Here is a 12,850-nt window from a genome sequence, read left to right as displayed (position 1 = left end):
CCCAGGTGCGTGCGTCAGTGCAGTGCTCAGAGGAGCCCGGACTCTGGGCTCTGAGCCTGTCTCTGCAGGCGATGGCTTTGGGCAGCGCAGAAGCCTCCGTCGTCCTTGCCGCTCCAGCATTCGGGAGCGACCTCCCGAGCGCGCATGTGCCGGCCAGCCTCGGCGCTTGTTCCCTCCAGCGCTCCGTAGAGCGCCGTCCGCCAGCTCCACGTAGGCCGCGCAGGCGCCTTGGGCACACCGTTCACCTGCTGCCGTTGTCGCCGCCGCCGCCGCCGCTGCCGGGGCTGGATGGGGGGCCGCCAACCAGTGCCACCCAGAAGAAAGAGACGCGGCGGCGGCGACGCCGACACCTGCAAGACGAGAGTCCCGATCTGCCCGCGAGCAGGCGGCGAGGCCCGGCCCCCGCGGTCCCTGCTGTAGAGAAGCCGCCGTCGCTGCCGCGGCCGGGTCTCCCTGGGCACTCCCCCCTCAGGTCTCATTCACACTCAGGACCCCGCGCTGCGCCATGTTCAAGAAACTGAAGCAAAAGGTCACCGAGGAGCAGCAGCAGCAGCAGCAGCTCCAGCCGGCGCTGGCCTCTACTCAGGTACTATGGCTGCCTCTCTCCTGGTTCCCAACACCCCTCGACACCGGCTCCCGGGCAAAAAGGAGGGGTGGTTCTCCCGTGACCCTTGACCTATAACCTGAGGATTCCACCGAACCCCGCGCTGGGAACGACCTCGGGTTGGCCCACGCCCTCCGTGACTCCTGACCGGGTCCCCCATCCCAAAACTCGGTTCTGGAGAATGGGTGGGGGTGGCTGGATCCTTCGTGTTATCTGACCTCTGTCCGAGTTTTTCCCTGATGCCTCTGACCCCGGCCTGAGACTAAGTGAAAGGGGCTCCGATGTTGCATGATTTTTGACTCATATCGAAGGGTGACCCCCACCCAGCTGAGACCCCAACTCAGGAGCGAGGGCAGGGTCCCTTGTCATATCTGACCTCTTGACTAAAGCCCCGTCTCCCATCCCGGACCTCAGATTGAGGACCGAGGGGCCAGGATCCCGCAGGACCTCTGACCCGTGATCGAAGTCTTATTTTCAAATCCTGCCCCAGGGGCGAAGGTCAGGGGTCGAGCCATTGCAGGCTCGGCTGCTTGCAGGAGCGTTGGGACCTGAAAGCGGTGGCAGCGTGGCCGGCGTCCAGCACTTGAGGCTGTCACGAGTTAGTCTCTTAGCATAACTTGGTTGATCCCGGACTGGCACAGAGGTTGACACTCAGAGGCCCGGCTGGGGTTGTGCCTTGTCTCCCGCCCGGCGGGTGCTTCTTCAAGAGTCTCGTTACATGGTTTTTCACTAATGCTGTTGCTTCAGGAAATGACAGCTTCCAGGAAAAAGGGGGCGTGTTAGTGTTAATTTAAAGGAAACAGTAACTTAAGCATCAGTGAATGTGTGTTTTGGTGCTGGCAGCACGTGGTCTCTTCAGTGAAGGTGAGGGCTTCTACCAAATTTCTTTCCTACTTTTCTGAACCTAAACAGATAGAGCAAAAATCTCTTAATTTTTGCTTCTACGAGGAAGTCTGAGTTTTGACTAATTTGGAGGCATCTCTAATACATTTTTTAACATAACATCTTATATAACTTTTAAACATCAATTACACATCTAATGAACACTTTTTAAATCAAACAGTTATTGCATTGAGTTCTGAACCATAAATTGAAGCTGTTCTCTTAAAATTTAAAGCTCGAGTAGAGGAAAACAGTGCTTGAAATACATTGGAACATGACAATGAAGGCTTGTTTGTTGTTCTCCCAAGTGACATGTAAATAGTGACTAAAATTTAAATAGTAAGTATTTTACTTTTCATACCATTTACTGCAGGCTTTTCTGACTTTACAAAACACAGTGATTTAAGAAACAAAACACTTAAAAGTGAGGTAGAGATGAGGAATGTGGGGAACCGGGCATGTTAGTGAATGTAAGGCTCTTACATTTGGGAGTGTATAAAATGTAATTGATCCTGGATTCTACTTCTAGAAATTTATTCTAAGAAAATTTAGGATGCATTAAAGATTTATCCACATGGCTTTTCATTTCATGTTGTTTTAATACGTAAAAACCGGCTAAAAAATGTTTAACAATAGAAATAGAAAGTTGTATCAGGTAGTCAGTTATTACGTAGCCTTAAAAAATGCCAACATTTATTGATTTCTTACTATGTGCCAGGCATTTTGCTTAGTATTTTACGTAGATTATTTTACTTCATTGTCACATAAACCTATGAGGTAGATAATCTTTTATAGATGAAGGAGTGTGAGGTTCAAAGAAGTTAGGTTGCCTAATATCACACTACTAGTGTTAGAGCCTACAGAAAAGTATTATTAATATGCTAAGATATTATGTTAAGAAGCATTAAAAAGTAGCATGGGATCTCAGTTTTGTGGGAAAAATGTGTCTATAAGTATACTTATAGACAGACATAGCGAAAGTATTTTCAGAAGATTATGTTTGAAGGTGATGGTGAGATATGAGTATTCTTTTTCTTATTTGTAATGTTTAATTTTTCATGAAAATTAATTGCTTTTATACATTAACAAAGAGAGGTTGTTTTTAGAACAATAATAAAAAAGCTAGTTACAAACTAACACATTAGAGATCCCAGTTTTGAAATGTTGATGCCTCTGGTGAGACTGCATCAAATAAAACCACTTTGTGTACAAAAGAATTAAAACAACACTGTTTGATAATATGTTATGCTTGTATTTATCCAAAATGCAAAAGGAAATTGTTAGTGATCAAGCTACTGATAGAAACTTGATTCTCTTCTGGTCTTAGATTCTCAGCTATTCTGAACACTGAACACTACGGGATGAGTAGTTCTGGATTGTTGTTTTCAGTTAAGGATTTCTTTCACGCATGAATTAGAAAAAAAACAAAAAACCTTTTTGGATGATAATCCTTTTTGCAACAGATTACACAAATGCTTGTTTTCTTAAGCAAAGGATTTTGAGTTTGTATATTATGATTTCTTCACTGTGTTGAAGGCACCATGCCCTCAAGAATTTAATGGGGCGTGAAAGGCAGTTTCCTTTTACCCAATCAAGAGGATTTATTTGTTTGTTCTTGGTCTAGGCTGGAAATTTCCCTTCAGACCGTTGAGTGTATTTCTTCCCTATCTCTGTGGCAGATGAGAAGTCTAACTCCAAACCTGTTCTTTCTTCTTTGGTAGTTAACATGAGCTTGGAATCATCTCATTTTTTTCTTTGATTTTAGAAAATTTCTAGGTTTTAAAAAATTTTTTTTAGCTCCTCCCCCTTTAAAAAATCTTTTAATATTGCTGGGTAGAACTTTTATATATCCTAACTTTTTTTTTTTATGCTGAAAGCAGTTCAAGTGGGTTGGGATCAGCTTTTTTTTTTTTTTTTTAATGGAGGAATAAAATAAGCCAGATAATATGGTATTTTATGTCATAAAGGTTAAGGTTCTAGAAAACTTGTTTTAGAAGTGTCTGTGTGTGAAATGTTTTTTTTGTTTGTTTGTTAATTTTTTAAGTCTAGGTCCCAGTGGGAAAAAAAATTGAGAAGCAGTGATCTAAATAATACTGGGGAAATGGACGAGGGAAACAGAAGACCCGTGTGCTGACTCAGATCTTGCAGTATGGGCAAGCCACATTAGCTTTCTGAGTTTCTTATTTTCTCATCAGGAAATTAGGGATGATGCTCTCTGTCCTTCTCACCTTTCGGATTGGTTGTGAAGATCAGAAGAGGTCAAGTTTTTGAAAGCATATGTAATTATAGAGCACTTATTTATTTAACAGAGCCTGCTAAGGTGCTAAGCTGGGTGTTGCATTTGCCTTGAAAAGTAGACATACGAGTAGTCTCTGTACCATGGGGTTGAGAGGTAAGGATTCCTAGTATGGTGGTAGAGTGAGTGCACAGGGTGTTGTGGCTGCACATAGGAAGGCATTTCTGGAGAGAGTTCAGGGTGAGTCTTGATGGATAATGAAAAGTCATGATATATAAGGATAAGGCATTCAAGGCTTATTATTCCTACAGGTGACTATTAGTTTTCTAATGTTGCATAACAAATTACCACAACCTTAGTGTCTAATAACCCAGTTATTATTTCACAGTCTGTACGTTAGAAGTCTGGCACGGGGTGACTGGGTTTTCTGCGCAGGATCTCACAAGGCCAAGATCGAGGTGTTACTCAGACTGTGTACTCATCTGAAGCTTAGGGTCCTCTTCCATGCTCACGTGCTTGTGGTGGAATTTAGTCCTTTGTGGCTGTAGAACTGAGGTCCTTGTTTCTTGCCGGCTGTTCAAGGGGACCACTGTCAGCTCCCAGAGCTTGCCTGCTGCTTCTTGCTGCTTGGTCCATGTAGGCATTTTGCTTTCTACAGGACAGCAGGAGCGCATCTCTGCCTTCTGCCTCTGTACTCGAGACTCATATTTGAAGGGCTTGTGTGATCAGGTTGGACCCATCCAGATAATCTCCTTCTGATTAATTCAACATCAGCTCATTGGTAACTTTAAATATACCTGCAAAATCCCTTTTGGTATGTAATCGGGGGACTGATATCATAGTCACAAGGCAAGGGTCATTCTGGGTCATCTTAGAATTCTGCACACTGCAGTGACTAAAATGGTTTTTCTTACACTGACGTTCAGGCCTGTAGCCTCCTAATAATAATCAGTCAGTTGGCAATAAAAATATTATTGGGTTGTCGGAAAAGTCATGACGTATTTTTCTGCTTTTCATTGCAAAAATGTGTCATGACTTTTCTGACAACCCAATAATTGTGAGCCTGTATATAACCACTAGATTTCTTAACAAATAGCTTAGAAATATGTCTTCAGATTTCTCATGGTGATCAGAATTCATTAGACCAAGTTTAGTTTGAAGGAATCTTAAATCCTTTTATATCTTGAAGTGAGAATAGCCCATTAAAGATCCAGGACCTCGGGATAAATGCTCAAGTACAGTTAGTTTTTTATGCATGTTTTATACTGGGCAGTCACATCCATTCCCTCATGTGATCCTTACTCTTGCAACTCCAGAGGAAGACCTACAAGTCACCAGGCCAAGCCTTGCCATGTGGTACTACTTTTCTGAGCACAGTATGTTCTAGAACCTAGTCTTCAAATTTATAGCCCCCAACATTTGATTTTGCCAGTTTATCCGAAGCTGATGAGGCTCCCAGTTACTGATTAGATTCACATGAGGCCAAGGTCAGAAGACATAGTGCCAAGTTTAAAACTCATAGTAAGAGTCTACATGTCAAGTGATTGGAAGGTCACTGTCTAGAGTAGCGCTTTTCTGACATCGGGGCATTTGGAAAGCAGAATTATTAACCCAAAGATTACTTGGCGATGATGGAATCACAGCAGAAAGGGTTGGTCAAGAGCTATTTCCTCTAGCCTAGTAGTACTTTCCTAATGACTTTCCTAAATCTTTGCCTCTCAGTGGCCCTTTTATTAAAGAAGATACTACTCATGACCATTGAAAAGTACTGTATTTTGCCGTGTATAATAATGTGCACCCAGGTTTTTGGCCCAAACTTTCAGGGCAAAAAACTTTTGTTTTAATTTTTTAATTTAAATGTGTATTTGTTTACATTTAGATACTTGTGTTTTGTATTATAAAGGAATTTTAGCATTTAGTTTTTAACATGTTATGGTACAAGAAATTTTATGTAACAAAAAATTGCAAAACATAAGAACAGATGCAAGGTACAAGAAATTTTGTGTACTGGTAACACATTTACAATGTTTATGCATCATAGGCCAAGAACTCTTAGTCCAGGGGTTCTCAACCTGTGGGTTGCGACCCCTTTGGGGGTCAAATGACCCTTTCACAGGGGTCGCCTAAGACCATCGGAAAACAAAAACATATTTACATTACGATTCATAACAGTAGCAAAATTACAGTTAGAGTAGCAACGAAAACAATTTTATGGGTGGGGATCACCACAACATGAGGCACTGTATTAAGGGGTCGTGGCATTAGGAAGGTTGAGAACTGCTGTCTTAGTTGTTGAAAGATTGTCTTAAGTTCAACAAAACCAATTATTGTATTCCAGGGTATTATTTTGCATATGCATATCGTTATTGATTTCTAGAGTTACACTTTTAACTCATAAGCGTAAATAAAAGAATTAAAAACATTTATATAGATACAGAATTAGTACTACCCATGAATAATGTGCATCCGTATTTTTCCCTCACAAATGTGGGCAAAAAGTGCACATCATACACGGCAAAATGCAGTCGATAGAAATGGAGCTCCTCCCCCTGATAGTGGCAGCCTTTGAAGCATCTACAGCTCTTGAAGCTGGCATGGTTTGAAATTTATGGCTCTGTGTATAGGAAAGGCTTATTGAATTTCTCTCAACTTCAGTAAAAACTATTTCTGAAGTGCTCTGAACATTTGCAGTTTAGTCTCAGCTCTGGATAGGCACTGTCCAGTGACTGCTCTCTCATTTTCTAAGCACAATATTGACGTCTAGTCATACATTTTCTAGACGTTAAAGACATTGATGAGGCTTCAGCTTTATTTCACGTTTAACCATTTTCTTGTTTAAAATTTTAAGACCTTACTGCTCCTGTTTTTATCCTGGGAAAGGATATGTTATTCCTTAAGTTAACTTCTGCATATAGCTAATTTCATCTATTACTTGTTGATTTTTCTGGTTTATCTTTTAGCAGATATGTGAGTGCTGAAATTCCTAGTTGTAAGCAACAAAACTCAGTCTAACCAGTTAAGCAGTAAAGGAATTTACTAAAGAGTGTTTATTTGGTAGCTTACAGAATTTCTAGGTGGGCCTGAAAGTCGAGGCTGATTCTATGCTCAGCCACACCGGAGGGACTGTACTAATGAGAATATTGCAGCTGCCTCAGCTTGGCACCAACACTACATCTTCCACTGCACAGCTCTTGCGCACGACTCCATGAAGCTGTCTCCATGATTGTCAGCTGATGAGCTTTAATCTTGCATATTTTCTCACGTCACTCATTTATGACTCAGAGTTTCATGTGGGTGTGTGTTCATTGGTGGAGCTCAGGTCACCTGCCTTAGGTGCAAAGAAGGCTGGGTTAGTGAGTTTTCTGAGTTCTAACTTTGGACTTATAAGATCTGTTTGGAAAAAAATGGATATTAAACTTTTGTTATATTTGGTTGATGTTTTCCCCATCCTCTCAAACTATTCCTTTTAATTTCTGCTTCTGACATAAAAATCTCTGTCCGATTCAGAGATTATGGAAATAGTCTCATATTTTCTTTTATATTTAAATTTTTAAAGATGATTTAAATCTTCAATAAGGCTTAAATATGAAATGAGTTCCTGATTGATGTCTCTCCCCCATATGCATGGCCATTTGTCCCAGTACTTTTATCGGACACGTGTCTTGATTAGAAATGTTGCGCTGGGCCGGCCAAGTGGCCCGATGGTTAAGAGCTGGCTTGGGATGCCAGGGGGCCCAGGTTTGGATCCCACATGGGGGCCAGTGACACTGCCCTCTACAGCTAAGATGCTGAACAACAGCTCAACCTGGAGCTGGGCTGCTGTGAGTCGCCGGGCTGCAGCCCCTGCTGCAGTGGGTTGCCATGGCTACCGTGTGTAGCCAGCAGCCAGCATGAGCAGCCAGCAGCCGCCGTGAGCGGCAGTCTAGAAGCCGGCGACTGATCTGCCTCACCTGGGAAAAGTGCAATGATGGTGTCAACTTGGGCCAGTGAAGCAACGTCCTCCACAACTAGACTGAAGAACAAAACTACAGCAACTTGTCTGTTCCCCTTTCCCCAATTTCCCAGCGCTGTTCCCATCCCTCCAATTCCCCAATAAAAAAAATCTAAAAAAAAAAAAGAAATGTTACGCCTATTGTAAACTAAATCTGTTTATGTGTGTATGTATATATGTTGTGTAGAGCATGTTTGTATGTGTGTACACTATTCCTCATGACCTCTCTCTGTTCCAGCCTAGCCATAGCAGTATGGGCCGACCTGACAGATCAGGGTTCCATTTGTTCATTCACTCATTTATTTAACAAATATTTATTAAGTGCCTTTTATTTCTGTAGAGCTCTGCAGACTACCAAAGGGTAAGGCATCCAGACTTATTTCTATGTGTAGATGAGTTCAGGTCTATTTTGTTATAGGTGAGGTAGGGTCTTGAAGTTTTGGCTTTATACTCTTAGGACTGTTTTTTAGCTCACCTTGAGTAGACCTCAAACTCCTAGTTTAAATTTTGGGGCCTTTCTCCTGAGGGTTTTTGTACTGAGGATTTTAGGAGGCAGGCTGTCCTTTATAGAACTAAATGGACTGGCATCTCAGTATCTAGCTGTGGCGTGTAAGTCAGGCTCAAAGCAAGGCCCTTTAGTAGAGAGATGTTTACTAGAGAGATGTGCATTTCATAGCATTTAGTATTAGAACTGGCAGGCACTTTAAAGATTGAATTGACAACCTTATTTTTTAAAATAAACTTTCTTTTTGCAATAATTTTGATTTATAGGGAAGTTGCAAAGGTAGTACAGAGTGTACATGTACTCTTCACCTGGTTTCAGTTTCTCCTATTACCTTATTTTACCATCACTACCTTATAGATGAGGACACATAGCCCTCAAAAAGTTAGTTCAATTAAGATCATAGTTTTAGTTGGTGGCAGAGTCAGGCCAGGGACCCAGTAGGTAGCCTGGGTCTGCTAGTTGATTATGTTTTAATTATCCTTGTCTGTTTTTCATGCGTTTGCTCTTTTTCTTTCTTTCCCTGGGTTCTTTGGTCATGGACTGACAGGACAACTACCCAGCACATAGTGCACTTGTCAGTATAGTCTTCCTAATTTGTTCAATAATTTTTTAATCTAGGCTTCCTCCAACTGCTCAACGCCAACAACCAGGAGCAGGACATCTTCATTTGCAGAGCAACTGGATGAAAGTACACCCAATAAAGAGGTACGTTTGGAATTTCTTTTTTCTTTTTTAAAGATTTTATTGGGGAATTGGGGAAGGGGAACAGCCAAGTTGTTGTCCTTCAGTCTTAGTTGTGGAGGGCTCAGCTAGCTCAGCTCAAGTGCAGTCGCCATCCGGCAGCCGATTGGCAGCTCACAGCCACTCAGCTCAAGGTGCTGTGTTCAATCTTAGTTGCAGGTGGGCGTAGCGCACCATCCCACGTGGGAGTTGAACCAGCAACCTTTTTGTTAGGAGCACATGCTCTCACCAGCTGAGCCATCCTGCTACCTATTGGCAGCTCAGCTCAGGCGCAGCGTCACTGGCCCATGTGGGAATTGAACTGGCGACCCTGTTTCTCAGAGCTTGCACTCTTAACCAACTGAGCCACTCGGCCGCCCATGGGATTTCTACTTTAATAAACTTCTCACAAGAATCTTATTAATCTAAAATGTAACACTACTATTGATAACAGAGTGGGAAATTATTTTTACAGGTCAGATATTTAATTCTTACGTATAATTTTATTAGTAACATAATGATTCTGTTTTTGCAAATAGTAGTTGTGCTTTTGTAAAGTGTGCTTTCCTTGAGAGTCTTAATTTGAGGTGATAATATACTTTGCCTTTAATATTTGAATTTTTCAGAATAATTTGATAACAGTTTGTTCAACATAGCATCAGATGGGGAACAGCATCATACAGTTTCAAGATAGTGATTGGAAACTCTAAAGTAACTTTACTGATTCTATGTGATTTGCAGCTGGCACCATAGCTCAGATTAGAACTTTTCCAACTTTTTTTTTTTAATCTTTCTGTGAAGTTTGACACAGATACAGAAAAGAAGGTAAAACAAATGCGCAAATCAGTGAATTGTTACAAAGTGAATCCCCATGTGTCTACTACCCAGGTCTAGAAAAGGAACACTGTCAGTACTATAGTGCGGCCAACCCGCCACCCCAAAAAGATTACCATCATCCTGACTTATTGGTATTTGCCTCCTTCCTTTTGTTTACAGTACCACCTAAGTATGCTTTCTATTGTAAACATTACAGTTAAACTGGTTATCTCCATGTTGGCTGTTGTAAATTATGCTGCTGTTCACATTATTGTACATTTTTTGGTACACTTGTACCTGCATTTCTTTTGCTATGTGCTTAAGAGTAGAATCACTGGGTCAAAGGGTATACATAATTTTAATACTTTAGACGATAATGCCCATTATTTTTCAGAATAGTTGTAAAACTTATTTTCCTATCAGTTATCAGATTTGCTGTTGTTCTACATCCTTGCTAGTCTTTTTAATTTCAGCTGTTCTTATGGGTGTGTAGTGTTTTTCTTAATTGTAGTTTTAATTTGCATTTCTCTGATGACTAATAAGATTGCACATTTTTCATCTGTGTTTTGGCCATTTGCTATCATCTGTTGTGAAATGCTTGTTTAAGTCTCTTGCTCATTTTTCTATTGCTTTGTCTTTTATTGATTTGTGGGAGTCCTTTTTTGTATAGTGTGGATAGGAGTTTTTATTAGCTGTATGCCTCTCAGGTATCTTCATCCACTCTGTGGCTTGTCTTTTACTCTCTTAATGGTGTCCTTTGATGAACAGAAGTTTTTAGTTTGAATGTACTCCAACTTATTAATATTTCATGGCTAGAAGTTTTTGTTTATTATTAAAGATTTTTTTTCCTGATCCTGGGAGTATTGTACTATCCTGTTTTACTCCTCATATTTGAATCTATACTCCATTTGGGAATGATTTTTTTAAAATAAATTTTATTGGGGAACAGTGTGTTTTTCCAGGACCCATGAGCTCCAAGTCAAGTAGTTGTTTTCAATATAAGTTGTGGAGGGTGCAACTCAGTGGGCCATGTGGGGATCGAACCAGTGACCTTGGTGTTGTGAGCCTGCACTCTCACCACCTGAGCTACCCCGCTGCCTTGATTTTTTTCAATATGGTGTAAGGTAGGGATCAAGTTTCACTCCTCCCCATCATGGTTTTCCAGTTTTTCCATTTTTCCACTCTGCATTACTATGCTACCATATTTCAGAAATTAAGTGTCTATATTTGAGTAGATTTGTTTCTAGGCTGTGTATTCTGTTCTGTTGTTTGCTTTGTTTTTGATCTGATACCACACTGTCTTAATAATTATCATTTTATATTACATCCTGCTCTTAGAAGAACAGGTCTTCCCTGTCTTAGTCAGCTTGAGCTACTATAACAAAATTCCATAGACTGGAACAACAAACATTTAATTCTGTAGGTGGGGCTGTCCAAGATCAAGGTGCCAGCATATTTGGTGTCAGGTGAGGGTCCTCTTCCTGGTTTGCAGACAGCTATCTTCTCATTATATCCTAGCATGGCCTTTCCTTGGTGCACGCACGTAGGGAAGAGATGGAGGAGTGGGAGGAATTGGGTGAGGCAGCTCTCATGTCTCTTTCTTTTTTTTGGTAAGGGGCATAAATTCCATCCCGAAGGCCCCGTCCTCATGACCCCATCTAACTCTACATCTCAAAAGCTCTGCCTCCATATACCATCACATTGAGCGTTATGGCTTCAATGTATCAATTTTGGGGGACACAAACATTCAGTCCAAAAGCTACTGCCCTTTTCCTCTTGAATATCTTGGTTATTCTTACTCCTTTCTATAGCAATTCCATGTAAATTTTAGAAATCAGATATTCAAGTCTCACAATAAGAAACTTAAAACAAAACACAAACAATGACAAAACAAACCTATAGAGATTTTGATTGGTATTGCATTGACTCTGTAGATTAGTTTGGAAAAAGTCTCAATATATAAATCAAATCTTATAATCTTTTCAGTATTACAGGTAGTACTGTACAACATTGTACACTAACGTTTATAATGCTGTTATTCTGTAGGATACATTTCTAGGAATGGGATTGTTGGGTCATAGGGTGTATGCAAATTTAAAAATTTGAAAGATATTTCCAAATTATCTTAATGAAGGTTACTTTAAAACAAAAAATTTTTAGCATATTATTTAGTAGATGTTGATAGCAAAATAACCTTAAATATTTCATAGTATAGCTTTTGCACTCAATTAATGGCATATATACCGTGTCCTTGGTGCATGGATTTAAATGATCCGACAGAGTTGTATAAAAGAATAATGTATATGCATTCTTTCTTTGAGATCTCATTTTTTTGTGCATTATTTGCAATATTGCACACCTTTAATTTTATGATTTCATAATGTTACTGAAATTAGTTTATACTTGTAACCAATTTGAATGACAGCTACAATACTGAGTAATACTGCTTTTGTAATCGGTGTTAATGGTATCATTCCTATACTTAGTATATTGGTTGATATTATAGTGGTATGTTGGTTTACATACAATACAATTGAAACCCTGAAAATAACTTAATTACTACTATTGCTTTTCAAAAAAGATTTATCTAGGATGCTTTAAAATCTTTTAATTGAATATATCTTTACAAAATAATCCTTTCTGAAAGTGATGGTTTGAGCATTCTTTACAATAGGATAAGTAAGCTAAAGGTTATTTTTAAATTTCTTACCAAATTTCCAAATTTCAATACTAAAGGTTCTGTGCTTATGGGTCTAGCTTCAGAAATGGCGTCTGAATGAAACACAAAGCAGTATGATCACTATATTTTTTTGCTTTTTAAGCATTTTCTGACAGCTCTAAAAGGTATTTTTGACCCCAAAGTGCAATATAAACCTTAGTTCAACTTATTTTGCAGTAAATAAAGGACTTTCTCATTTCATAATTAAGTTATTGATTAAAAAGACATTACATAAGAATTATCTTTTTAGTCATCTTCCCACTGCATGGGTTTTTCATTGTGTCAAACCTATTAGATGGAAGATAATCTGTCAGGGATGAGATCCTGACTTTTTATTTTAAGTGTTATAATGTTTCTTTTTAGCAAAATGTGAAAGT

The 12,850-nt window shown here is 40.0% G+C and overlaps 1 protein-coding gene across 5 annotated transcripts in view; it reads left to right on the top strand.

Moving 5' to 3' along the window:
• The first annotated feature begins 244 nt into the window (after positions 1 to 244).
• GOLGA4 (golgin A4) overlaps positions 245 to 12,850 on the top strand; it is a 98,047-nt gene continuing 85,441 nt past the window's right edge. For 3 of the 5 annotated variants that reach the window (XM_019647187.1, XM_019647186.1, XM_019647185.1), the window contains exons 1-2: positions 265 to 586; positions 8,837 to 8,923. In XM_019647187.1, coding sequence (XP_019502732.1) covers positions 506 to 586; positions 8,837 to 8,923 — 168 coding nt within the window. In that variant the 5' untranslated portion in view covers positions 265 to 505. Of the gene's footprint in view, positions 587 to 8,836; positions 8,924 to 12,850 lie in introns of all 5 variants that reach the window. The other 2 variants (XM_019647190.1, XM_019647188.1) reach the window with 1 other exon arrangement.

This window comes from Hipposideros armiger, unplaced genomic scaffold (genome assembly GCF_001890085.2).
Source record: "Hipposideros armiger isolate ML-2016 unplaced genomic scaffold, ASM189008v1 scaffold_109, whole genome shotgun sequence".
Classification (NCBI taxonomy): Eukaryota; Metazoa; Chordata; class Mammalia; order Chiroptera; family Hipposideridae; genus Hipposideros; species Hipposideros armiger.
Note: the sequence above shows the minus strand (reverse complement) of the source record. Positions and strands in the feature narration are given on the sequence as shown.